A 26,093-nucleotide genomic window follows, 5' to 3' on the forward strand; every position below is an offset into this window, starting at 1 on the left:
GCATCCGACGGTGGATGAAGTCTGATCTCACAGTCGTCGGATGTCGTTTCCGACGGTGGATGATGCCTGATCTCAATTGAGTCGGTGCCCCCCAGCATTCTGCCTTTATTGGTGTTTCAGACTTTTTCATTTTTGGTTTCATCGAGGCTTTCTGTATCATCGATCGTGGTCTCCGGCGATTCTGATAGGGTTTTGAGAAGCAGCTATCTGCGCCTCTTGGCAAGGGCATAGAGGAGGCCATGGAAGGCGATGACGAAGCCTTCGATGGGGCGCCGATGGGAAACGAGGAGATGTTCTCCAACGGCGGCGACATTGACGATCCGCGCCAGAAACCGCCTTCTACGCTGGGAAAGGCGGGGGCTTCTGGAGGCGGCGACCTGATGGACGTGGAGGCCTACGCGGCACTCTACACTGGCCGGACCAAGGTGGTGCGGTTGCTCTTTATCGCCAAGCGATGCGGCAATGAAGCGATGCAGCTGGAAGCCCTCCGAATGGCTCATGACGAGATCAAGAAGGGGGAAGATACGCCGCTTTACCGTGAGGTCACTGAGAGGATCGGTGATCGGCTCGGCCCGCAGTATGCCCTCGATCAAACCTGGGCGGACATTGTGGATCGGCGCGCTGAACATCGTAAGGAGAAGCTCGAGAACGAGTTCAATTCCTATAAGGTACCTTGCCTTGGGCCTCTTATTCTAGTTTGTCTTTTCATAACCGTTGAGGAATCTACATCTGCTGTTTCTGACTTCGAATTTCATGTTATTTTCTGTGAAGTTTCCGTGCACTTCACAAATCCTTATACGTATCGTATGGTTCAGTACTTCCTCATGATTACTCCTAAACGCAATGATCCTTAGGAATGACTGAGCTAGTTACTGATTTAGATGAACACATAGATGCATATGCAAGTTCGAGAGATTTTTGTGCGTTTGTTTAAGCCCCTTATTCTTAAAAGTCAAGGTGAATCTCGACTGTAGACATGAGGATCCTGTTCTTGGCGTTCATATATAGTCTTCTTTAGCATGAAGGACATTGTTTCCGTAGCCGAAAATATATAAGGTACACCATGAAGTTGTGAATTGCTTCATGAGTTTGTCTTGTCTTTCCCCTTTGAATTAATCATATAATCTTAGTAAGAGAATATGGATGAATACTCTTTTTTTTTTACCTATTGTAGATATTGTTTTAGGTTTGAATCAATTTGGCAACATGGCCAAGTGGTAAAGCAGGGCTTGCAAATCTTCTATCCATGTTCAAATTTAGGTGTTGCGTAACCAACCAAAAATTGGGGATTTCTTATTCTATTGATTTAGTTCAACAGATTTTGTCCCTGGAGCGGGATAAGTATAAGCCTATCATTAATTTTTTCCCCCTCAAAATTTGGTCCTTGGGTATTGCTGAAATTAAGAGACTAACATTATGTGCAGACTAACATGATCAAAGAAAGCATCAGAATGGGATACAATGATATAGCAGATTTTTACTATGCTCACGGTCAACTCGGCGATGCCTTCAAGAATTATGTCCGTACACGTGACTATTGCACTACTTCAAAGCACATAATCCAGATGTGTCTGAATGTTATTCTTGTCAGTATTGAGTTGGGCCAATTCATGCATGTATCCAACTATGTGAGTAAAGCAGAGCAAACGCCAGAACAGTTGGATCCCATAATGAATTCTAAGCTGCGGTGTGCTGCTGGTTTAGCTTACCTTGAAACAAAAAAGTATAAGCTTGCAGCCCGGAAGGTATGATTATTGCTACATGTGCTTTGTTGGGGAAAATATAATGAAATAACATATTTGTCTTTGCAAAATCTAGTATTGCATACAAATCGTTCTTAACATATAATTACCTCATAAATTTTGATTTTATTTCAAGTCAGAAATAGAAAAATTCATAGAAATTGATATTTGGTTTTATTTCTCTGTTTGTTGCTCTAATCCCCTATCATTTGGAATCATTTCCTTTTCACCTCTTCTTGTAATCAAATATTATGTCAAAATAATAAAAAATATAATAATTCAAATTGAAAGGATTTTTATATAATATTTTTAATTTTATGTCAATATTGAATTAACTTTCATTATCACATTCTGTAAATTTCATTCATGTCGCCAATATATGGTTCTGCCGAGACACCAATCAAAGTCTTGCATTCATGTCAGAACCAGACTTTGGTGATTGACAAACATTGTGGGTGTGTGTGGTGGAAGCTTGGATTAGCTATAATGGCTAATGACAATATTGCTTTGGAGAAATGGTTTCATCTCGCTTGGTGCATCATTACAAAGCATTTAAAACCTTAACATTGGTTGAATTACGAGTTGATTGGAAAAATCTTCAACTGATTGCTCATCAGTCCAGTCAACTATAATCCAGTCCAATCGACTAAGCCTGGATTTGACAAACATTGTGGGTGTGTGGTCGAAGCTTGGATTAGCTATAATGGCTAATGACAAGGTTTCTATGGAGAAATGGTTTCATCTCTCTTGGTGCATCATTCCAAAGCATTTAAATCCTCAATTCTGGTTGGGTTCAATTGCCAGTCGATTGGAAAAATCTTCAGTGATTGCTCATTAGTCTAGTTGACTAAAACCTGAAGTGAAACATTCTGTCCTCTGAGCATAGAGCTTACAGTTGACTCCCAAGTAGACTGACAACTCTAGTTGATTGAAGCTAAGTGTCAAAGTCATGCTAGTTGACACGAGTGAAATTTACAGAATTAGACATGAGTGTCAACTCTAGTCGTTTTCCCATATTTTTATTGCTCAAATGAAGATATGAATTTCAATGTAAATGACATAACTGTAATCATCAGTTTATGTTTGACATCCTTCCAAAATTTCACATTTACAGAATATTTGAAATATAATGTAGTGATAGTGATATTTGTCGTGAAGTAGAACTCCACAAACTATATACTTGTTTCTTTTGTTTTCCACAGATTACCACTTTTGGTAAAATTTTCCTGATTGTATTTGTAAATTCCACAGTTTTTGGAGACAGGAATTGAATTAGGTAACAATTATACAGATGTAATAGCACCCCAAGATGTTGCTATATATGGTGGACTTTGTGCACTTGCATCTTTTGATCGAACAGAGTTGAAGGTATTCAACAGCTTCACCTTATGTCAACTATCGTTTCTTATTTATCTAATACCATTTACCCATTATTAATTAATTACCTTAATTTTTTGCTAGAACAAAGTTATTGACAACATTAACTTCAGCAACTTTTTAGAGTTGGTGCCAGAAGTAAGAGAACTTATAAATGACTTCTATGCAAGGTAAGATAGGACTAATATTTTGTTCGTTGTAGTTCAGACACCCTTGTATTTCATTAAAGTTAGACATAAGTGGTTATCTGGTATGATTCAAATAGTTGAGTTTTTTCTCCCATATATTTGAGCTCAATATTTCTTATTGAGCTTTATGACAAGTGCAGATACTAACATATTAGGAATAATTGTTTCTTTGGTGGGCCTTGTCTTCCTTTTCTAGAGTATGAAATCAACCTGAATATTGGAGCTAAACATGACGTCAATCGCTTGGAATGTGAGTTGCTAACAGAAAATATCTTGAATCCCATTCTAAAATCCTAATGATTCCATCTAATATTTGATTTAAAAGCCTAATAATCCTTCCTGTCCACGCATGAAATAGACTTGTGGTCACATGATCTAAGAAATTAGAGAATGCCATTCTTTTTGTTAGTGGTGTTTTAATAATTTACTTTCAGGTGATTTTTTTTTTGTACTTGTGAATTTTTCACTAGCCATAATCATACCCACTTGGTACATCCAAACCCATATCCCCCATAACATACATAGGAGAGTAATTATTGCTCTATCCATATTCGTCCCATCACTACTCGCGGATCCTTGACCTAATCTGGTTCCGAACCCACTTTAATGCATCATGACACTGCCAATAAACAAAATAATTCCATAATAGACCTCCAAAACTATCTAATCAATTTTTCATTAACAAAATATCTCTACATAAATGTAAATCAAACCCTAATATTTATATACCTGTTAAAATCATAATATCCATCAAAGTTAAGATAAAACATATAAAAGATCAAGCGAAGCTTGCCAATTGACATGGTTATAGCTTAATAGGATAGCAAATGAGGTTTGGGAGCTTATGCTATATGGTTTCTTTTCTAGAATGCCTAGGTGGCCATATATGCTGCTTGGGTTGCATTTTAGAACACTGAACATGCATGATACACCATGCTGATATATATATATATATATATATACTGATGTTAAAACATAAAACTAAAACTCTCCTATACCCATGACAGGTAATCTACTATTTCATTTAAATCCATCCTTTATTAGTCTAGAAGGTACTTGAACTCAATAACTTGGGTCATTGGTATTTTAACTAAATCTCTCCTATACCCATGACAGGTATCTACTATTTCAACTTAAATCCATCGCTTACTCATTTACAAGGTACTTGAACCCAATAACATGGGTCATTGGTATTTTGAAAAACACTCCCATCTACCATCCTTATTCTTCATCAAACTAATCCTTTAAAGTTTGAGGTCAGATTGAGGTCAGATGTCATCCCTAGGGGGTTTAACTGAATTTCATTTAGTTGGCTCTGAGGTGGAGAATATTACTGGCATGAGCTGGTGAGTCTAGAGATCGCAAGGGGATTTGGTGACTCTAATTCTGCATACCCTTGATGGTGATGTGGGACCCTATATATAAGCCTCATGACCCATGAGGTGTTGACGCATGGCAATGAAGACAATGTTGCGAGCTTGGTGTCTGTGTCACGAAATCTTTTGTTTGGTCGTGAGCTTTCAACCTTTGTTCCCTTCTTTGGCTGGGAGTCTGACTTTAGTGACTAGTTTTACTTCTACAGTACTTTTATACTACTACATTATGATATTCAATTGTTTTTTTTTTCATTATTTAAATTTTTTAACTTAGTACAAGCCTATCATTTAAAGGGGAGCATTGACGCAACAGTAAAGTTACTGCCCTATGACATTGAGGTCACGGGTTCGAGTAGCGGAAACAGTCTCTTGCAAAATACAAAGTAAGGCTGCGTACAATAAACTCAATGTGGTCCGATCCTTCTCCAAGATTCTGCATTGGCGGGAGCTTTGTGCACTGGGTTGCTCGCCTTTTAGTACAAGCATATCATTCAATTGAATGATAAAATTATATTAGACTAGTTATTGGTGCAAGTGAAAACATACATCCATGAAGTAAGTTATTCCAACTTTCAACCTAAATGTTCATCACTGTTTACTTGGTAGGGTGATATTAAAACACCTCATGTCAATGACACCAAGACACCCTCTTTGCACCATCTAGAGTCTTAAACAATGGGCTTTATATTGCACCATCTAGAGTCTTTTGACCCGATCAGTGTAAAGCATGACACAAATGGTCAATCTTGTGCAATACACACTGGGGGTCCTAAACATACTCAGTATGAAGGGATGGTAGTTAACACATTGTTGATCAAGGTACTTTCCCCTGCTCAGAAAAGGTGTTGCAAGCTATGGTGGCAAAAAGAAATTCCACTATGTGAGAGATAGCCAAACAGTTTTGCATCCAAATAATTCCCAAGCCTTGTAATCCATCTCTCTGAGTATAAACCAGACCACTCTTGCTGAATTTTGATAGCCAGCTACATCTTTCAACTGAACTACTGGAGTACTATTACATGAATAGATATTCTTTTCCTTGGATTTCCAAATGAACTGAGATCACCAATTCTGACAAAATTGTCAGTCTCTAAATATCCTTCTTATCCATTCCTTATAAGAAATTTCTTTCTCTAAATTCTCTAAGAAAAGCACATATTTTGAATGGGTTTGATGGGTGGTGAGAGCTGCACAGGCTGGGTGAATGATTATTTATTATTGAGAGGGATATTTTATCATGGAGATTTATTTTTCATCTATTATTGATAACATTCTTACAAATCAAACATAGGAATTAAAATGATCCATAACCAAATTAAACAATATATATTTCAATTCTCTTTTGTATCAACTTTCGTAGGAATAGTAATTCTATTTCCTGTCAATTCAATTCCATGAATTAAATGTGGCATGAACTTGTAGTCACTGTCCAGAATATCTGTACGGGTTGAGAAATGATAGTAGGATCTTCGAAACAGTTTGATTGAATCATCAGATATTATCTTGTTTCCTTGTCATAAAAGAGATATATATATATATATGTATATATATATATATATTTTATGACCATGTACGGATATCCAGCTTACATCTCTCTAGATGATTCCATTAGCTTTTATTTTCATGTTTGGTAAATGATGATATTATAATAATAATAATAATAATAATAATAATAATAATAATTATTATTATTATTATTATTATTATTTTGAAATAGTAATAACATACACAGTGTATGCTTGGCCCCATGACTTATCATTTAACTCACTATAGCCACTCACTTAACTCATTGTATCCAAGAATTTAACTCAACGGCTGGGATCACATCTGAATCAATCAACAAGCAAAGGCAATCCGCTCATGGATTTTGCTTTTCTTATGAAAGTGAGCTTACTTTGTTAAGCTGCATATTTGATCTATACACATGCATATTATTCTAAATCTCTATATGCTAAATGCGTATATGGTATTCTTTTTTTACACCAGACAACTAATTATTACCAACTCTTGAGAAGGTATACTGGAACCAGCTAAGGAGCATGAGAGCTTTTGTTCGAACTTGTTTTACCTTCATCAAGGAAATATTATTTCCCTAGCTGATATCTGTAAATTTATTTATAAATCAGTCTTATCCTTGCTGCCTTATTGTCGTTCCATAGATGCAACTTGCAGGCTCTCTGAATTAACCAGTTATCTCTTTCCCTACCATCATCATAAGCTTCCTGCAGAAAAGCTTGGGGGATTGGATAGTAGTTGTGTGATTTGTTGGATAGCCTCACTGCATGTGTTGTATTTCTACAATTCTACAGTATGCCACTTTTGGGACTTTTAGTTTTATTCTCATTTTCAAAACAACTTCTGTTGCAGTCACTATGCTTCATGCCTGGAGTATCTTGAGAATCTAAAACCAAATCTACTACTGGATATCCATTTGCATGATCATATTGAAATGCTTTACACAGAGATTCGCCACAAAGCCATCATTCAGTACACACTTCCTTTCATTTCTGTTGAGCTGCATACGATGGCTGGTGCCTTTAAAACTAGTGTTGCTGGGTTAGAGAAAGAACTGGAGGCTTTAATTACCGAGAACAAAATTCAAGTAAATGTTGATCTATTTATTTATTTTTCGTCATAAACTGAGATAGAACTGCAGCATAATAATACAATTTTCATGTTGATTGGCTACAGGCTCGCATAGATTCACACAACAAAATTCTTTATGCAAGACACGCCGATCAAAGGAATGCAACCTTCCAGCGCGTCCTACAAACTGGTGTTGAGTTTGAGAGAGACGTTAGAGCCATGCTGTTGAGAGCCAATCTGATCAAACACGAAAGCATAATGAAGGCGGCTAGGAAGCTTTGAGGCTGATTGGTGATCTCATGTTTGGGGATTTTCAGATTTGCATACGGGGAAGATTATGCACTTGTTTTTTTTCCTGCATTCTTAGATGACATGCTTGATATCGTGACTTCTTTGTATTTGAAGGTTGGGACTTTTGGGTGTCAACATTATTTTTTGTTGGCATCATCGTTTCTTTATACCTTTTCTTGCTTGCTACGTACATATAAGCATAGGTGTTAGCCTCCTTTTCTCAACTTCGTGATTGCTACATATAAAAGCACATACCTGTTTACCCAGTTTTTTTCGGTGGCTTGTAGATCGTGTCCTATCGTCTGTTCATCTTTGTTATATTTTTCAAAAATATTAAATTCTGCCAAGTCACTTTTAAGTATCTTTTTTTTAAAAAAAAAAGAAAACAATTTCCCTTTACCCCTTGCATATCAAGTATAAAATCTATTGTTTCTCAATGTATCATCTATTTGAGCTGTATGTCTCGCTGGTAATGCCAATATCTTTTGAGCTCTCTTTTTTAAGTAGACTTTTGTATGTAAAAGGCACCTCTAATAAAAGAATGCACTAGAAAGACATACTTAATCTATCAACTACTTTTATATAAAAGTGTTTTTTGGATATGACGATTACGAAATCCAACCGATCAATTTTTCATTTCCTTTTTTTCACAGCTGCAAATAATGTCAAAGTAGGTTTTTACGTCTGAGCATGTAATCATTCGTAATGGGCATAAAAACACTAGAATGAGATTACAAAATGCACTCCAGGGAGACTTCTAAAAGTGGATACTCTGAAAGCTAACATTTTAAAGAAAATATCCAACAGAAGAACACACCAATCAGAAAACTTACATTTAAGCATGTTCTTTGCAACAATCTTTCTTCTATCAAACATTAGGTACCGAACGATAAGGTGGAAAAAGTTGCCACTTCTCTCTCTCTCTCTCTCTCTCTTCCCTTTTTTTTTGTTTTTGTTCACACAACTTGAGACCTCTGAAATGCAAAGGCAATACACAGCATTTCCAATCAGCAGTACAGGCATCAGCATCAACTACACCTCCCTTCCAGTGTTGTTGCTCTTTATAATATTGAACTTGCAGAGAGGGCAAGTGGCATTAATGCGCAACCATTTATCTATGCAGCCACAGTGAAAATGATGGTTGCATGGAAGTTCACGTAGCTCTACACCATCTTCATACGGTGAAAGGCAAATGCAGCACTCCTGCAGGTAGAAAGCAAGTGAAACAACTTAACAAGTATTATTGCACTGAGATAGTGCGAAGGGGTTCTAGAGAAACAATTCTTTTGAAATTCCCACAGATCCAAGAGCAAGTCTTCAGTAAAAATATGAGTTTATTGTTATGTACATAGTTGTTGAGAATCAATATCCATAAAAGAATCAGGATAATTGCATAATCAACAGTAGCAAATCAATTATCCCGTGGCTTGCTTCTATGTTGTGAAAATGACTCCAGATTAACAGGAAGAGTAATTTACTGCAGCATTTGCAACTCTCACTGTGATTAGTAAATGATTAGAGTAACAAATTTCTTTTGCTCCTGGTTTTTACCTAATAACTAATTCATACTTAATATAAAACAAAAAAGTGAAATGGTCAAGCTTGGAAGCTTACAGCATCCTCTGCCGAAAGGACATGTTCCACAGGTGGATCATTTCCACACTCGGTCATGATTCCACTGAAAGGCCCTGATATCTCATCAAGCTTTTCAGAATCTTCAATCTGGCGAAATTTGTATTTTGGTAGTTGGCATATATCTTCTTCAGATGCTCCTTCCTGTTTCAGGAATGGAAAAAAATGCATAACAAAACTCTACAAACCATATTATATTTGGTTTCGATGGTTCAAAAAGTATTGTCACATAATCACATGCAGGACTAGGACTCAACACCTCTGTTACTGTGAGCAAATGGAAGCCAAGATTTTTGAGAAACCAAAGAGTTGTATAAAGTTTTGAGCAAGAATGATGGGTATGAAAGATAGTGGAGAAGTAAAATCTAAACCTGAAGTTATTGAATGGCTTCTGTTGGACCAATTCCTAGTCGTATTGAACAAGAATTTAACCATCCAGACAAATATTGCCCAATTCCATAAATTCAGATGAGTTTTGATTTATTTTTTTTCATCACATATCGTCTTGTTTTGCTCATGTGCCCACTCCAACTTGCCCAATCTGTATGACGATTGGCTGATATTTCTAACTATGGTTTGTGCTATCAAAAGTTTTTTAAAAGAATAAAAAGATTAATTTCACTAAACCATGATGTTTTGCTACTAATTTCCTAATAAGTGCATCTAAATTAAGAAACTTCACAATACATACACCTAAGTTATATTTTTCCCAATCACATGTTTTTACCTAAATCACACTATATGAGTGTTTTGGGTATGGAAAGATACAAGTTATGTGATATGGGAAAAAAATAAAATATGACACCCCATGGAAAATTTGCCCAGAAATAACACATGCCAATTAATATAAGATGGAAGCCCTTTAATGTATCCATATAACCAAATTCAAGAATAATTACTTAAAGAGGACAGAAATTAGCATACATAAAGAAACCAAAGATAAAGTTAAAGCACTCAAGCTAACAAAAGGAGCTATAGTATGCTAGGCATAGATGAAAGTTTTTTGTTCAGTTCTCATGTTAAACCATGCATTCAAACTGGCAGTATCAAACAATTGAGATCCCCAAAAAAGGTCCAATATGACAAATAAGTGAAAGACAGTTGCTGCATAATAGCAAGACAAATAATTGCACTAGCTCTCAAAGTGGTCCACCTGATCAGCAACAGCATACAAAATTGCAATGATGCAAGGCAGACAGCAACAAACAGCTATACCAATTACACATGCCAAAGCAACACAGAAGACAACAAAGAATACATCAAACGCTAGGAAAACTATGCACAGCCTGCAAGATAAAAAATAAATTAGATTAGACTCAATTCTAGAACCAAAGGCAACAAATTTATGTCATAGAGAAACCAGTAAAGTTGTGGCGCATCATGGGTCAGCTCTTGTCCTCCAGCAGAAACCCAATAAAATCCAATAATCCACCATATGAATGAGAACATAGTGTTTGCAGACTCCAAATGTTTCACAAAACTGCCATAATAGAGCAACAGAGGATCAAGAAAAAAGCAACTTGTAATTTTTAACAAGAAAAAAAAGCATGAAATGAATTATTTACATGGTCATGAAGATTAAATATGTACAAAATAAAAACAGGATAAATCCTCATGGAGTTAACTAAAAGAGCAACCTAGTGCACGAAGCCCCTGCCAATGTGGAATCTCAGAGAAGAGACAAAATAAAAACAGGATAAATCCTCATGGAGTTAAGTCATTTATTGAAATGAAACTCAAAGGTGGTACACATCCACTACAAAAGTTTTTAGTACTCATACAAAAAAATCTGTAGACCATATTCACAACTTCTTGTAGCATGTATCATCAACATTTTCCTTTCATAAATGTTTGAATGGCAATCCAACACCAATCATCAATATGAAGAAATTATTTGGAGTTAGAAAAAAAATAGATGATAATGAGAGGTAATTGATTAGCAAATACTGGGTTTATGAACTCTTTTGCAACTAAAAAGGTTACTGCATATATTATTTTTGTTGAATTCTCAAATTTCATGTTTTAATGAGAAAAAACACTACACAATGTTGTACAATAAGGTGTATAGCTACAAGAAAGCAAACTCACAGATATTCCTTCAAATCCATAACATATCAGTACACATCTGTCAAATAAATATTTGAAACATATACATGAATAGGTGAGCCAGTTCTTGTAGGTGCATTTATCCATAGTGGTGTGTAACTGAAAGGCCACAACATCATACAAATGAGTCTCGGAGAGCTCTGTCTGTGTCGTCACCTTCTACTGTGAAGTCGTGAGTCAACACAAGGAACGGAGGATGTTTATTGGTGAGTTCCATGAGTTGATCTACAGGCACAATGAAATACACGTCTAGCAGTAATGCTACTGACACGCTCCCAAAAATATGCTTCGGATCCAAAACTTACTTTTGAAGGATTGAAGCAGAATACGTCATGCTCCAAAATTTAAAAAGTACCTAGGAGTCAATTTTCCACTATCGGAACCTAGTGTTTTAAATCTCATGCTATATTGATTGAGACAAGCAAACTTTTTTTGTTCTGTCAGTCAATTGGCACTTGTGAAGCCAATTGGCACACATAAAGCTATAGAACTATCGATATGCAAAGCAGGCAAGTGAACTACTACCTTCATCACTAGAATCTTTAGAAGCTCCGAATTCACTTATTCTTCATCGCGAGAAGTTATAAACTCGCTCATCCTCCATCTCTAAATCGCTAAGTGGAAAGCTCCTCAGTTCCTTGAGCTGCCAATGTTTTCTGCTTCTGATACAGAACATCTTCTTCCTCTTCTCCATGTCATGACATCTTCCTCCTCCACCAACTAGACCTCATTCACTGCCACCTAGGGTTCGTTAGTCATGCTTCTCCTCTACCTAGAATTGTGCTCATCACACCACTAGCACCAACACTAGAACAACTAACACATCTTGTTTTGGTTAGGGACCATACCCCAGCTCGAAATAGGATTTCAACCTTTGCTTGAAATTCGAACTCACAGAGCCTGAAAACATTCTCTACTAAAATTCTATGATAAATCCTTTGCGTACTTAAAACTTGTAATTTAAATTCTTGGACATTTTAAATAACAAAAACTAGCACAGCAATTTAAAGGAAATAATGATTTTTAATTCTTGCCTTAGTGGATTTGTTTGAGTGGTGAGCTTATTTTTAGTTAAGAAATACTTGTCATCTGGATATCTCCACCACTTCAGCGTGCAGTTCCTCACCATCTTATGTGCATTTTCCAGTTGTCAGCATCACTCTAAGTCTACACCTATTCTATTAAAGGATATTTATTTGAAGTCCTCCACTTTTATCTCATGTATTGGGTTTATTGGACACATGCAAATCAAACATAAATAAGATCATTATCACATGGGTAATTCAACAGATAGGAGCAGGAGCTTCTGACATTAAACCAGACTTGACAGAGTCAAATTTTGTTTGTGGATAATAATGATGTAATAACAGTTATTCTAAGTCATTATGTGTGACAAATGTTTCTTTCCTTTTTCTCCTTTCTTTCTACAAGATGTGTACTTATTTTGTTTGTTTTTGCTCTCCTAGAATGTCAGGAGGCAAATTTCCTTCTTATAGTATTCAAACTCAGTTGCAGTGATGAATATTCTATTCAATCCTTAAGACGAAGGATCAGAATGTCCCAGTGTGACATTCTTTAGGGCAGTGTTTGAGACTCATTTATTTCTTTTCTAAGAATTTTGTTTTTTGTATCATAATATGAGTTAGCACTATACTGGAGTTTGCTACAGCATAAATATCAACCACAAAATAAATCTTTAATCTCCGGGTCAAAGAGATAGAGTATTAGTAACATGAAATTAGAATGTCCATGAGGCAATGTGATTAAACAGAAAAAGATATTGAACATGCATGTTCATAGGTTGATGGGAAACCGATGTTATCTAGTGTTACATTCGAGATGAATAGAATGTAAGCCCTTACCTAGTACTGCCTTCTTGCGCACCCTGCTCATCATCTGCAACCTCTCCTATTGCACTCGGTGAATTTGAGTTGGAGGTCCTTCCACTCCCGCCTTCTTCCTCGTCCAGGTGAGCCCCCTCGGGCATTTGCCTACGCCAGTACTCGATACACACACAGACCAAATGCAGCATGCACTGTAGCGCGTACCCGACGATCCACAACCGAAGAGGCATCGACGGCGTCTCATCCTTGCTCACGACCAACACCCCGACGCCGACGCCCACAAAGGCGAGATTCCACAGGATGTCGAGCAAAACCACGGGCTTGGAGTAGGCCCAGTCGCTCTGCCGCTCCTCCAGATGCGCCGCCGCCGTCTCCCGCACCATCATCGACGGCTCCCGCATCATGCGCCGGCTGCTCGCTCGTCGGAGGAACCGAGCGGCGTGGAGAAGGCCCCATCCCCGGCCGGAGCGGCGGCCGCCGTTGCGGGCGCCGAGCAGCGGGGTGGGGTCCGCGCTCGAGGCAGCGCCGGGGGTCGCCAGGCTCGCAGCAGCCATCTCTACGATCGAGGAAACGAAATCAAGCGAGAGAGCTGGAAATCTTTCGCTACGCCTGGTAGCTCCGGCTGCTTCCAGTCATGCTGATCGAAATCGAGAAACCCTAAAGAAGGGTGAGAGACTTGGAGAATACGTTCGCAATTCCCGTGGCTTCCGTTTAACGGAGACAGCAACACAACCCAAGCCAAAGCCCCCAGCCAATGAGGCTGCGACGCGTAACCGTATTACGTAACTGTGGATCGCGGACCCCGGTAACGAGCATGTCCCGATGTGGGCCTGGGCCTGGGCCTGGACTCAGCCCGGCTCAGTATTAAAGGAGGAATCTATAGGATTTTAACAATTGAGGATTCCTCGATGATAATTGAATGATGAACAATCAATCGAAGAATGGTCCCGAGAAAGAGAGAAATCCCCAAGATTTGCTTTCTTACCGAAGAACAAGAAGAAAATTTTGAACCAGAAAACCTTCACTCGACTGCAGAAATTAGAGAGCGTTATAAAGAACATCGTGTTCGTACAGAATCGATTTCAAAGATTTCTCTGCCTGCAGGCTTGCTTGAATCTTGATGCTCAACCACCGTGCAAGGTAGAAATGAACACCACTACGTCCTTCTCTTCCAGCGCAGTCTCAATGCCGCCACAAAGTTCCCAGTCGCAATCGTTTATGAGAACCAACACTCCAGGTCTCCTGCACACCCACAAACCAGAAATCCATCAGAAACTCGAAAACAAAGTACAAATCGAACAGCTTAGAAGATAACACGCGTACACCGAGTCCCCTTTCATGAACATCTCGGGCCGCTCCTTGATCAGATTCGACTTAACCCAGGACAAGAGGTCACGCATCAGTAACTGCGGGAGAGGACGCCGAGATGATCACGAGTTGTAATCTAAACAGGGAGGATACAATCGGAGGCGATTTCATGTTACCTTGTCCTCTCCGGGTTTTGGATCGACGTCCACGCTGTGGATCTTGATGGACTGGCAGAGCAGCTCAAGGCCGCCGCTGAAGTAATTGGAGCGAGCTGAGAATAATAACGGTCCAAACTACGACGAAGTAAAAGCTAGACAAGAGGAGGAAGAGGTTACCCGAACTCGAGCGTGAGATGCATTTTTCTTCTCCTTATGTCGATCGCCGCAGCCGAAACAGGGCAGAAGAACGGCAGCGAATTGGGAAACTACGATCGGAAATACGGAGGCGAAGAGGTCGCTCGGGAGAAGAAGCCCGACCACCTGCAGAGTGAGAACGCCGCCGGCGAATCCGGATTGGGAAAGAAAGAGACGGAATTAGGGAACCTAATAAGCGACGTTAGGGTTCGGGTTCTTTCTTTTTCCGTATTTATTTAAATAAATAAATAAATAAATCATCCGTCGAATTTAGATTTATTTAATTTCTTTATTTTTCAGGCAAATTCCATTTTATCTTAAATAGTACCATAAAACATTTTTAATCACAGAGATAAATCTTCAAAATTAAGGATCAACAGAAAAAAAAAAAAATTCACAGAAATCGAATGTTTCTTCTAGCTCAGTTCATCATAATCCAATTCTGTGCCATTGGAGGGACTCTGATCAGTTTCCTCATAATCCAAATCTGTCCACCCTAAATTCTTGTCTCCTCCTGAAAAGTAACCTGTCACCTCCCCAGAGCTGCTGTTTCCCTTCCTCCTCTTTGCTCTCTCGTCAAACTCGGCCGGTAGACGATACGGCACGAAATGCGTTTCCGCCACAGAACTCTTGCTCTCGCATATGCACGCTGAAGGATTTTCATGGAATCCTCCTCTACCAATTGTGTCCTCGTTTGCCTCCCCCATGAAACCTTTCTGGAACGCACGAACTGTCGATGAGAACGTTTCCCAGGGCATGCCAGTTGCGTTCAGAAACAGAGTGTGGAGCTTCTTCGCGTTTGGCCTTATCGTCCTCTTGTGCCCGAAATATCTCCTGTATCAATCAAGACGCCATCGAGGTTAGAGATCTTATAGCCAGTATCTTTGCTCGACTATGACACAATTATTTATGATCCACCTTCGGCCGGCCAGTATCTTGGCCATGTTGCCGTTGTTGTTGGTCACGAATACGCTGCTGCCGTCGCAGACAATGAAATCGAGCGCCGCCATTCGGGAGGAGTAGGACGAGAACGGCGCCAACTCTTCTTTGGTCGCTAAGGTTTCTTTGGAGTGAAGGTTGGGGAAGATTGCCTTGAGAAGTGCCAGTCTTTCCTCTCCGCCATAGATCTCGCCGGAAGCCACGTAGAGATGAGCATCCCTTCCGAAACCCAGTGCCCTGAGCATGAGGCCGACCTCTTCAGGCTTGAGCGGGCATTTACCGTGCCTGCGTTCCTCTTCGGGATTGCTCGCCTGAACATTTTTTGGCAAAGAAACAGGAAGAACTATTTATACACTAACTTCATTCAGATCGAGATATTGCAATCGATGCCTTACGCGTAACGTTTTCCATCGTTTGCGTACCGCGCCCAGTTCAGTTCTTTCTTTCTCTCCTCCTCCGTAGTAGCATCCGGAGAAGGCAAGCATGTCTGCTTCAAACCTGTCATCGTCGACTCTGTCTTGCTTAATGGACTAGAAAATGACATTCTATTGGAACATGAAGAAATCTATACCTCAAGTGAAGGGCAATGAAGTGGTTGTTGCTTTTAGCTTTCATCCTATGGATCAGTTTGTCGCCCATATTTTGTATCTGGTCTGTGAATTTCAAGCTATGATAGTTCACTCGGCATCTCAACTTCTGAAGATCTGTCTCCAACTGGTTCGCAAGCCTGTAGTCGAATTTTGTAAGTTTAACAACCTGCATCGTGCCAAAACACATTCATTCTAGTTAGTTGTAGCTGTACAGCAGCCATGAAGAATCAGTTCAGTTACCTTCTTCTTCATAAACACAGGTAGAACTCGAGTCTGATAGCAAATGGAGGAGCACTTCCTGGGAACACGCATCGTGTGAGGACTCCAAATGCCCTCTCCATCTTTTTCCGGGAGTTGTTTGATAACCTTGACATCATTGGACAGGGAGTTGATGAACCAGTCGACATCAAAAATCTCACTGAAATTGCTGCAAAGTATGCATGGTTCTTCCAATAGTACATACATACGACCGACATTGGAGTTTTTAATTAACTTTTTGGAATGCTCATCGGTGTTTGACTGACCTCGAATCCTTCCAGAAAGATGTCTGATCAAGGATAGGAACGATAAGGGTCGCTCTCAAGAGTCTAGCTGCGACGACACCATCTATGATCTGCAAATGCATATGTAGCTAAGAAAACAAATGAAGCAGTAAGAAAGAAGAAGATGAGCGTGAACTGACCCCTGTTCTTTGTTGATTCAGACCTCCGCTAGTAGCGATCACCAAATACCTGTTGGGAAGCGTGTTCTCGCCTGCAGCTGTAGAATGAAAGCGGCGACAGTTGGTTTGGCGTTTCATGAGAGAAAGAAAGAAGCAGCCATGAGGAGGAAGATGCCTACGTACATGAGAATCCACTGCTGGCATTGCTGCACCCGTAGAAATCTTTGGACGTCTCGGAGGCCCAAAGGTCGATCGCTCGGCTCCCTCCTCCACTCTATTCAGTTCATATCACGGAAACCAACTCAGGATTGATTGTCGAAGAACGAGGCGTTTCGACGACAAGAAACCGGCCAAATTAACGAGGTGTTTCGACCAGCGTACGTACCGGGAAGGAGGAGTGGTCGGAGCGACGGGGTGAGCGGTGGCGGTCGAAGAGGGACGACAAGGCGAGGAAGCAGAGGAAGGCGAGGAGGAGGAGGAGGAGCGCGGCGGCGGAGAGAGCCTTGGACGCCGGTGCCACTCGCCGGTCGGGTCGACGGCGCCTCCGCAAAACCATCTCCAGCGAATAACCTTCTTTCTCCTTCGCTCTCAACTGGCACCTTCCTTGCATTGCTCTTGCTAGATTGTATGGCGAATCCCTTCTTCTTGCAATTTCGAATGCCAAGAACAAGAACTCGTTCAGGTTCAGCGGAAGATAAAAAAAAAACAAATAGTGAAATTCAAGATGTTTTTTTATAGGAATATCATATATACATACAAACAATAATAATAGGATACGTAGAACTGCGGGGTAAATCTCATGAAGATGTTTTTAACAGATTGCGTGGGAAGTTGGATTGGATTAGTTTGTGGAGACAAAGATGATGATTCAAACTGTTATATAAATTTTCTATTATGTGCTGGGATTTTTGATTTATTTTAAACTGTTCGAAATAAGGATGGCTGATCTGATGAGAACCAACATGCTAGACGAAATAAATATCGTCTTGATCATCAAATTTTAAGTTCACTCTTTTGTATTTGCGCGAGGCTAAGTGGATAGTTCGAATTTATATGTCTGTCTCTGTTTGAGATAGAAAGACATCATAAAAAACTTGCATTATTAAACCTTTGAGTGTACTAAAACATGTTATGCGATTAAACCAAACTCAATCATACATTGAACAACTTGTCGCTGAACGAAATAGCAATTATCCCGAGGACAATATTAAATCCGTTAGTTCGACTACGAACGTTAGAAACAATCTTCTAAAATCTGTTAATTCAGAAGAATCACATGAGATAGGAAAGATGTTTATATAGACTCAAACTCTAAGAAAGATTCCTAATAAAAAAAAATTTTAACAAATTTGAAAAGAAAAATTCTTAACAAATTTGAAAAAAAGATTCCTAATGAAAAGAAATTTTTTTTAATAAACTCGAAAAGAAAAATTCTTAATAAAAAGAAATTTTTTTTAATAGACTCAAAATCCTAAACGGACTTTAAATATAAAATCTTTAAAAAAATTTTAATAGACTCAATTCTTAAAAATTCTAAATAGATTTAAAAAATTCTAAAATAAAAAATAAAACTTTTTAAAACTACTCTAAATATCAAAATTTTCAAAAATTACTAAAAAATAAAAACTATTAAAATTAATAATAAAAATTTTTAAATTCTCCTGCATCACAACTCAACGAGTTAATATCCACATATCACTCTTACCTGGCCAGGGCTGTAGCCACCATGGCTTAGTTGTATCGATGAAAGAAAATTTTCATTCACCATAAATGGGAAAATATTCACTTACTGAATCAACACAATCTGTAGAAACACAGGTACAAAATGTTCGACCTGGAGTTTCTCTATTTCTTTGGCCTTTACTAAAGTGAAGTCGAGGTACAAAATATTCAGCCTAGAGTTTATCCTATAAACGTTATTTGCTTTGGCTTTCGCTAAATACAATTTACAAATGGAAAAAAATGAGTGGACTCGCTGAATGCATGATACACTTTCCTTTGAAAGGATCACTTATCTGCTGCATCATGCTATGAAACATAATCACATGCTTGCAGCCACTGGTTTACGAAGGAATCAAAACAACACCAATTCGCAACGAATCCTAGACATTTGCAGAACTTTCTTCTTTGCAAACTACAAAAGTGATGCCTAGTCCTTTATAACCCATCTGTGGCCTTGAATCTTGAATACACCAGGGGTTTGTTCACTACTGTCTCCCCCACTTTTATTGGCAGAAACAAATTTCTTTTGGTGTCTTCTTCCTCTGGTAGCACCACTATCGCTAGACGCTCCGTTCAACAGAGGATCGTCGATTCCCAGGATCTCCCTCCTGGGTTGTGAAAATATGCTACTGTCATCCCTAGATTTCCTTCTATCTTTTTTAATGTTCTGTGAGATCCGGTGAAGCTTCTCATTGAATTTGGTAAAGGTCTTCTCCACGGGCTCCACAGCTCGGTTCACAGTGAACTTGAAATCATTTACAATCTGCAAGGGAAGAAAAATGCCCAATGAATACATAACTGCAATTATAGGTCAATGAGGAAATGTATGCTTAGCTCTAACTAGGTAATGGATGTGATAGATAATGCATCCCTAGCTAAGACACTAGATGCGCTATTGTTTTTAATTGCCTTGGTGAGAAGGTACATGTATCTCACAAGATCATACTTGGCTTCATCTGACTCCAAGCTTAGTAGCTTCAGTAATTCCTAAAATCTCTAATTGTGATAATGCAATTAGATATTCCAAAACAGCTGAAAACATCTGGTGGCAGATAAAGCATAAAACTTAGAATGGCTATTCTAATGATTTAGCACAAAAGAGAGGATTGGAAGAACGTACATGTTCGCCTCCACCAACAACGATATCTCGTACACTTTCTTTAATATTTGTAGCAGCTTTGACACTGGTATCAGGCTGAGGGAGTCTCAGTTTTGTAGGTCGTGTACACTCCTTAACTTCGTCAGGGTCAACAGGACAGTCGGCAGAGGCATAATCTCCAAGTACTGAAACATTTCTAGGTAACTGGCCACCCAATAGCTCATATGGTTTGGCAGGGAAAACATAAAGATGAACTATGGAAGCTATTGCCATCTGTGCTGGAAGAACAGACAAATAATACTAAAACTTTAAAAGTAGACAACTCCTACTAAACCATAGAAAATTCTCACCAGCACAAAAAACCTCACTAAGAGAGAATACAGATTCAGAAGCATTTCCAGTATATGGGATCATGTTTAAATTTTGAATAAAGAAAATAGAAGTACTTCATTTTACAACGAATGGATAAATTTCAATAAACAAACATGCAGAGAATGCTGAAGAAAATATCACATGGAATGAAGAATGCTACTATAGAAATGAAGACAATCTCAGAAGAAAGAAGTCGAACAGTAGAAATATAAATAGAAGATATCCACTATAGTCTTGCCTACCACTAAAACTTTGCAGTCTATCTAGAAGTCTACAGTACCTCTATACATATGAAGAAATCCTGGATACTTGATCTGAGTTGCAGGCCTTGAGCAATAGGACTCTTGAGCAAGCCCAATGTATATAGAAGTGCAATTGTAACACCTTGCCACCAAGTCAAGAACACAATGGATTTGAATACAAGGAACTTTGCCAACGGCTTTATGTAAGCCAATTCATCCTTAATAGCAGTGTAAAATTGAACTAAACAGTACAGGGCCCAATATTGACTGAAATTGAGAACAGCTGCCATGTAAGGGTACCTGAAACTTAAAAGAGTGAGCCTAAAATTTTATTGAATAAACAAATTTTATTCATGCTCTCTAAATTATTAAAGAAAGTAAAATTAATTAAAGTTTCTTATAACTAACCCACCCCTAGTGGGATAAGACTTGATTGTTGTTATTGTATAACTAACCCACCCCTCAATGTCTGATCCTCATCCAATTCCAAACCTCATCTTTTTCTTCATTCAATTCCTCATCCAATTCCAAAAACCGATTCCATCCCCCTCATCCAATTTCAAATTTCACTTTCTAAAGCTCCTTCTTATATCTTTGATGAAGAAAGTTAGATTTTAGGGCTTTTATTTTTTTATTTTAAGCATTTGAATATTTTTTATTTTCTTTTAATCTAATTTTCCTCTTGCATAGAATAGTGGCCAGAGTTAGGCCAACCTTGGCTAAGGTTTGACCTCCATTTGAAATCAATTCATGGAATTTTAATGCATGGGAATAAGATCGAATCAATACTAAGATCATGCATCATAAATGGAATTATAATATCATTGGATTTCCACCAAGGCAAAAGATTAACATTGAGTATTATTTTTCGTTGTACATGGTAACACACTAGTAGGTGTTGTTCATAGGGGAAGGGGTGGTAACTAGTGCACAATTTGCTTACAAGATGGAAGAACTTCACCCAAACTCTAGTTTCCAAATGTTTTTGAAATCATGTGTTTTCTTTAACATAATATAGTCTATTTTCACCATCTCAATGCTTGAATTTTAATTTTTTAAATTCTTTTTATTTTTTAATTAAAAACATCCTAGCTTAGCCAATCAAATTAGGCGCCAAGATAGGACAACCAAGCCAGGGCTCATGCTAGGGCCTAGGCCAAGGTTATCCATTGAGCCATGCCCAGCAGAATCCATTTTGAGCCACTTCAGACCTAGCACGACCAGAGCCAAAATGGGCATGTCTATATCCCAATCCTATGCACACAACCTATTGACATCACTAGTCATATACGGGAACACAAAACCAACCCGAGTGGCATTGTTTAAGAAGATTTATTTTCCCTTTCCGTCCTCTTTCTCTTCTCTCCTTCTCTTCCCTAGTCGGGCTTGTTTTTAGAAAGATATGGAATGAGAGAAGGAAAGGATGAAACACTAGTACTTGTTTTCCCCTCCCATTTCTCTCCATGTAAATAAGTCATATTTTTCTTGTTCATGACATGACCATACTGTTCTTTTGGCATGGCCCGATTCACTACTCATCTCAACAAGCAAGAAAGAAAATATCACAATGCCAGCCCACCAAACTCAACCTACCCGCATCTCAACTTGAATTCTCCTTCACAGTATACACCAAAACTTTCAAAAATCACGGACAAAATTGCTGTGATAGTCTTTATTATCATCTGGGAAAACAAAAAAAAACACTGTAAGAATTTGCTCAAATCAATAAAACCATTAGAGTTTCTAGCATCAGTGCTTACATATTGGAAGATTCCAAATTTTATAACCTGGTAAAACCACTTTCCAACTCTCCAAGGTTTCAAGAAATAATTCATTGGAAAATGGTGATGAATGACACCCTTCTCAGAAACATGACCAAGGAGAGGAGTGTTTGCAGAAGAAGCACCTTCCCTCTCCATAAACTCAACTGTCCTCTCTTCTCCACCTAAACCAGTAAAGCTCAGTTAATTTGATTATCAAGAAGTGCACAGTGAAGATAGAAGATCTAAACTGTCATAAGAGAAAAAAAAATGAGTGAAGTTCTAGAGAAGAGATTTTTATTAGCTTGCACACTAAGCGAATGCAAATAAATAATTAAGAAACCAAACCATGATTCAGTATTTCCAGGATTCCAAGGATGCCTATAATATATAAACATTTAAAGGTTACAATATAGTACAATTTACAAATAAAAAGAATGTGACAGTAGAGAAGGGGCGGGGGGGGGGGGGGGGCGGTGTTCTCCATTCTGCATGCTTTCCTTTAAACGGTTATGCAATTATAACCAATAGCAACATTCATAATGAAATTGAAGGAAAGGACAAATGCCCAGAAAAGGCCTCTCTTGTTCCACACAACCTAACAAAGGTCCCCATTTTTAGAAACTCCCTAGCAAGGTCCCATGGAAGAGACAATCCCACATTTAACCCCAAAAATGTTTTGATTGACACAACATTGTATAGAATTCATGGATAATCTTGTTTACTTTAAAACATTCCCTGTGAGTAATTCAGTATTATTTATTTATAGCCTGATAAGGAGGTTCTTGAAAATGGGCACCTTAATGGACGTATAGGAAACATATAATATTTAACAAATCTTATATTGTTATTGATGTGAATCTTATGTCCAAATTGAATATGGATAAATCCAAATTAAACAAAGGTTATTCCAGACCTTGCCTGTTTTAAATTTATTTAAGAACTCATTTTCAATCTAGAACAATCTTAACCTATTTCATGAGTCCAGTTAATAAAATCAATATGTATCTTCACTTTACAGCCCACATATGTCATACAGCATCAACACCTAACCATATTCCTTCATCAAGAAACTCATATATTTCAGTTGCCTCCACACCATCAAGGGCTTCAAAATCACTAGAACATCTCAACACAGGGAACTATAGTATAGTCTCTATTGATTTCCAGTCATAATTCAAACATACTTTTTTCCTTTTAACCTTTCAAGTGATTGAAATACATAAAACAGCCCAGTAAATCCTGTCCTTTCAACCTTCCAAGAAACTAAAAAATGCATAAGCCAACTAGTTGTTACCCAACTATATAAATTTCATACATGGAAAAAATTAGAACATTAAAAATGAATATTAAGAACATATACAAGTTTTCTAAACAGCAATAAATTGCAAATATCAAGTTCCAGAGAATATTGTATTATATCAGCTAACATGGCAGATGCATACCTAAACAAGCAACAAAATATCTTCCAAAACAGTACATGGCAAAGGCTTCATAGCAGTCTCGTAATATTCCACAATCAACACTAAGTGATGGATTCACCAATGAAACATACTACAATACAAAAGAACTGTTAGTCATATCTCAAAAGATGATAAAGCAATAGTTATATTATTTGAGCTAAAAAACATTGAATAAATTGAATTAGCATAAGTATTTAACAGAGGAATGGTTTTCAAAAGTTGCCAAATTATCAAGTTAATAACATAAACAAAATATAAAATAAATTTGTAGCTATGTTCTTTAGGCTCACATTAACTGGCAGAATACCACCAGAGCTCCTTCCACGATTTACGAAACAAGGAAACCTCAATATTGTTACAACAGAACTATCGTATAAGCAAGTGTAATAGAATATTTACCGATTCAACGCTATAACAGGGGACCATCAAGACGACCCCAATTAGAAACTTCTGCTCCTGCGATCGAGAGACTCAACATGTTAATTTCCATGGATGCGTAGTAGAAGAAACTACAAAAATGCAAGGAAAACCTCGGGGTTATTGTAAGCCGAAAGGTGCTCAAACAGAAGAAAGGAAGAAAGCGCAAGGACAACGAGAACAAAGAATCCAGCAATAATAGTGGCCCACGCAGGAGGTGAGAAGCTCGACTGAACCAGCGATACTAAACCAGAGATCATCCTCATCTCGGAAGGAACCAGCCAAAAAGCTCACAGCTCTTTTGCATAGGTTTGATTCCGCGCGCACCGGGGCTTCCAAATAATTCCCAATCGACAGAACCCAAAAATTGTAGCTTCTTCTCTGGGTCAGCACCTGAAGGGATCGAAACCCTAGATTCACCTACGCCGGCGCGGTCGCGAGGGGAGATGCCGACTCCCCGAGATCAGTGCGATCGAATCGAAGAGGGGCACGAGTCAGTTTAGAAGCGATCAGCCGCGCGGATGCAGGAATTCATCGGGCCTCTCCTTGCCAAGCCAACCAGCCAAATTTGAACGGAGAAGAAGAGAGAGTCGAAGGGGGAGAATGAAACGAGGCGAGGCCTCTTCCTTGTTCCATCGCCGGACGGAAAGGCGTGCATCGCTTAAAATACTATCAAAATATATTAATTTTAAAATTTCCCTTTTTAGAATTTTAAATTAATCGGCACCGTCAAAGGGGTGTGATCGTGACTTCTTTTGTGCTAGATCCACCGTACATCCTGCCAGCTGAGCATATTGCTATTGGTGACGAATAGTGGTCGGTTTCTTCTTCTGCAGGGAATTTTCCCATTGCGCCCCCCAGATTTAGAACTTTTAGCAGTTTGGTCCACGTTGACCGTGAAATTACCTGAGAAAAATTTTCAAATCTAAATCATTTACTATTAAACAATTTAGCACTTGATTATCTTTATACTTAGTCATAACAAACTTAGATTTGTGGGTTTTATATTTAATTTATTTAAATTGATAATATATGAAATATAGATAATTTAATGTGACAACAAATTATCTGTGTTCTGCTTTTTTCTAATATAAGTAATTATGATAATTAAAGAAGATTTTTTTGAATATTTTTGTAACATTTTCATCATAAAATTTTAGCATATTTTGTATTTATGCAAAATTTGAAGTCATCAAAATATAAGTATAAATAATTATAATGAATATAGCTTTCATTTTAATTTCGGTGCATTCTCTATTTTTTTCTTATTTTGATTTTTATCAAAAGATTATATGAGTTTCAAGTCAAATAATAGTTGCAAGTCAACTCACGCGATACCAACTTATTTTGAAGACTTTCATCTCTATATAAGGGTAAAAGTAATAGATATTTATGTATTTGATCTAATATAATGGGAATTTTTAAAAAAAATCATTCAAAAAACTATTAGAGATGACCTTAAGAAGGATACATCAATGTGCAGAAATTGTCTTTAAAACTATCTATAGTAACCATATGCAATATTAATCAATCTTGAAAATTACCTCAAGTTTATGAATCTGGAGATCAAATGAAAAAGAGAGTGAGTACAAAGTGCAAATTGAAAAATAGAAGAAACATATATGAAAATATAATTAAAAAGGACAATAACATAATTCATAATTTATATTTTCATATCATTTGTCTTTTATTCTCTTCTTGATTTATATCATCAGTTCTTTTCAATTACTCTTTTTTTTACATTTTATACATTATAATTTTACTTTATCCAACAACTCAATATAATTTATTAAATGGGTAAATGATATTCAATACACTCATAAAGGATGTGTAGTAAAGATGAATAACCTGCAATCCACATAATACAAATCACATTAGATATAAATGTAAATATAAATGTAAGTGACTTTCAATCCACTCAAAAAGAATACATATCGTATGTGAGAATGAACAATTCACAATCCACTTGTAACAAAATGCTCATATATATGCACATATACATACATAGATAGAGCAAACAATCCA

At 37.9% G+C, this 26,093-nt stretch overlaps 4 protein-coding genes and 1 pseudogene across 4 annotated transcripts; 1 reads left to right on the forward strand and 4 right to left on the reverse strand.

Moving 5' to 3' along the window:
• The first annotated feature begins 148 nt into the window (after positions 1-148).
• Positions 149-7,727, forward strand: LOC141825718 (COP9 signalosome complex subunit 1). The gene is made up of 6 exons (XM_074713103.1): positions 149-668; positions 1,425-1,745; positions 2,994-3,110; positions 3,204-3,289; positions 7,051-7,285; positions 7,375-7,727. Exons 1-6 carry the CDS (start codon positions 240-242, stop codon positions 7,549-7,551), a joined length of 1,365 nt encoding a protein of 454 aa, XP_074569204.1. The 5' UTR covers positions 149-239; the 3' UTR covers positions 7,552-7,727.
• Positions 7,728-8,312: 585 nt separating this feature from the next.
• Positions 8,313-13,830, reverse strand: LOC141822931 (E3 ubiquitin-protein ligase At4g11680-like). Its single transcript, XM_074710227.1, has 5 exons — positions 13,161-13,830; positions 10,553-10,672; positions 10,346-10,478; positions 9,175-9,336; positions 8,313-8,763 (listed from the first exon to the last, which is right to left on the reverse strand). Exons 1-5 carry the CDS (start codon positions 13,694-13,696, stop codon positions 8,593-8,595), a joined length of 1,122 nt encoding a protein of 373 aa, XP_074566328.1. The 5' UTR covers positions 13,697-13,830; the 3' UTR covers positions 8,313-8,592.
• Positions 13,831-14,097: 267 nt separating this feature from the next.
• Positions 14,098-14,998, reverse strand: LOC141822932 (ubiquitin-related modifier 1 homolog). Its single transcript, XM_074710228.1, has 4 exons — positions 14,786-14,998; positions 14,627-14,702; positions 14,466-14,548; positions 14,098-14,384 (listed from the first exon to the last, which is right to left on the reverse strand). Exons 1-4 carry the CDS (start codon positions 14,806-14,808, stop codon positions 14,267-14,269), a joined length of 300 nt encoding a protein of 99 aa, XP_074566329.1. The 5' UTR covers positions 14,809-14,998; the 3' UTR covers positions 14,098-14,266.
• Positions 14,999-15,219: 221 nt separating this feature from the next.
• On the reverse strand, positions 15,220-17,549 carry LOC141823587 (O-fucosyltransferase 16-like; annotated as a pseudogene).
• Positions 17,550-18,832: 1,283 nt separating this feature from the next.
• Positions 18,833-24,677, reverse strand: LOC141824101 (protein LAZ1-like). Its single transcript, XM_074711335.1, has 8 exons — positions 24,182-24,677; positions 24,051-24,107; positions 23,634-23,742; positions 22,189-22,373; positions 22,022-22,110; positions 20,467-20,728; positions 19,836-20,087; positions 18,833-19,478 (listed from the first exon to the last, which is right to left on the reverse strand). The coding sequence occupies exons 1-8, from the start codon at positions 24,332-24,334 to the stop codon at positions 19,143-19,145; spliced, it is 1,443 nt and encodes a 480-aa protein (XP_074567436.1). The 5' UTR covers positions 24,335-24,677; the 3' UTR covers positions 18,833-19,142.
• Between the last annotated feature and the right edge of the window lie 1,416 nt (positions 24,678-26,093).

The sequence above is a fragment of the Curcuma longa genome, chromosome 3 (genome assembly GCF_044706935.1).
Source record: "Curcuma longa cultivar G26 ecotype Majalengka, Jawa Barat chromosome 3, ITB_CL_G26_1.1, whole genome shotgun sequence".
Classification (NCBI taxonomy): domain Eukaryota; kingdom Viridiplantae; phylum Streptophyta; class Magnoliopsida; order Zingiberales; family Zingiberaceae; genus Curcuma; species Curcuma longa.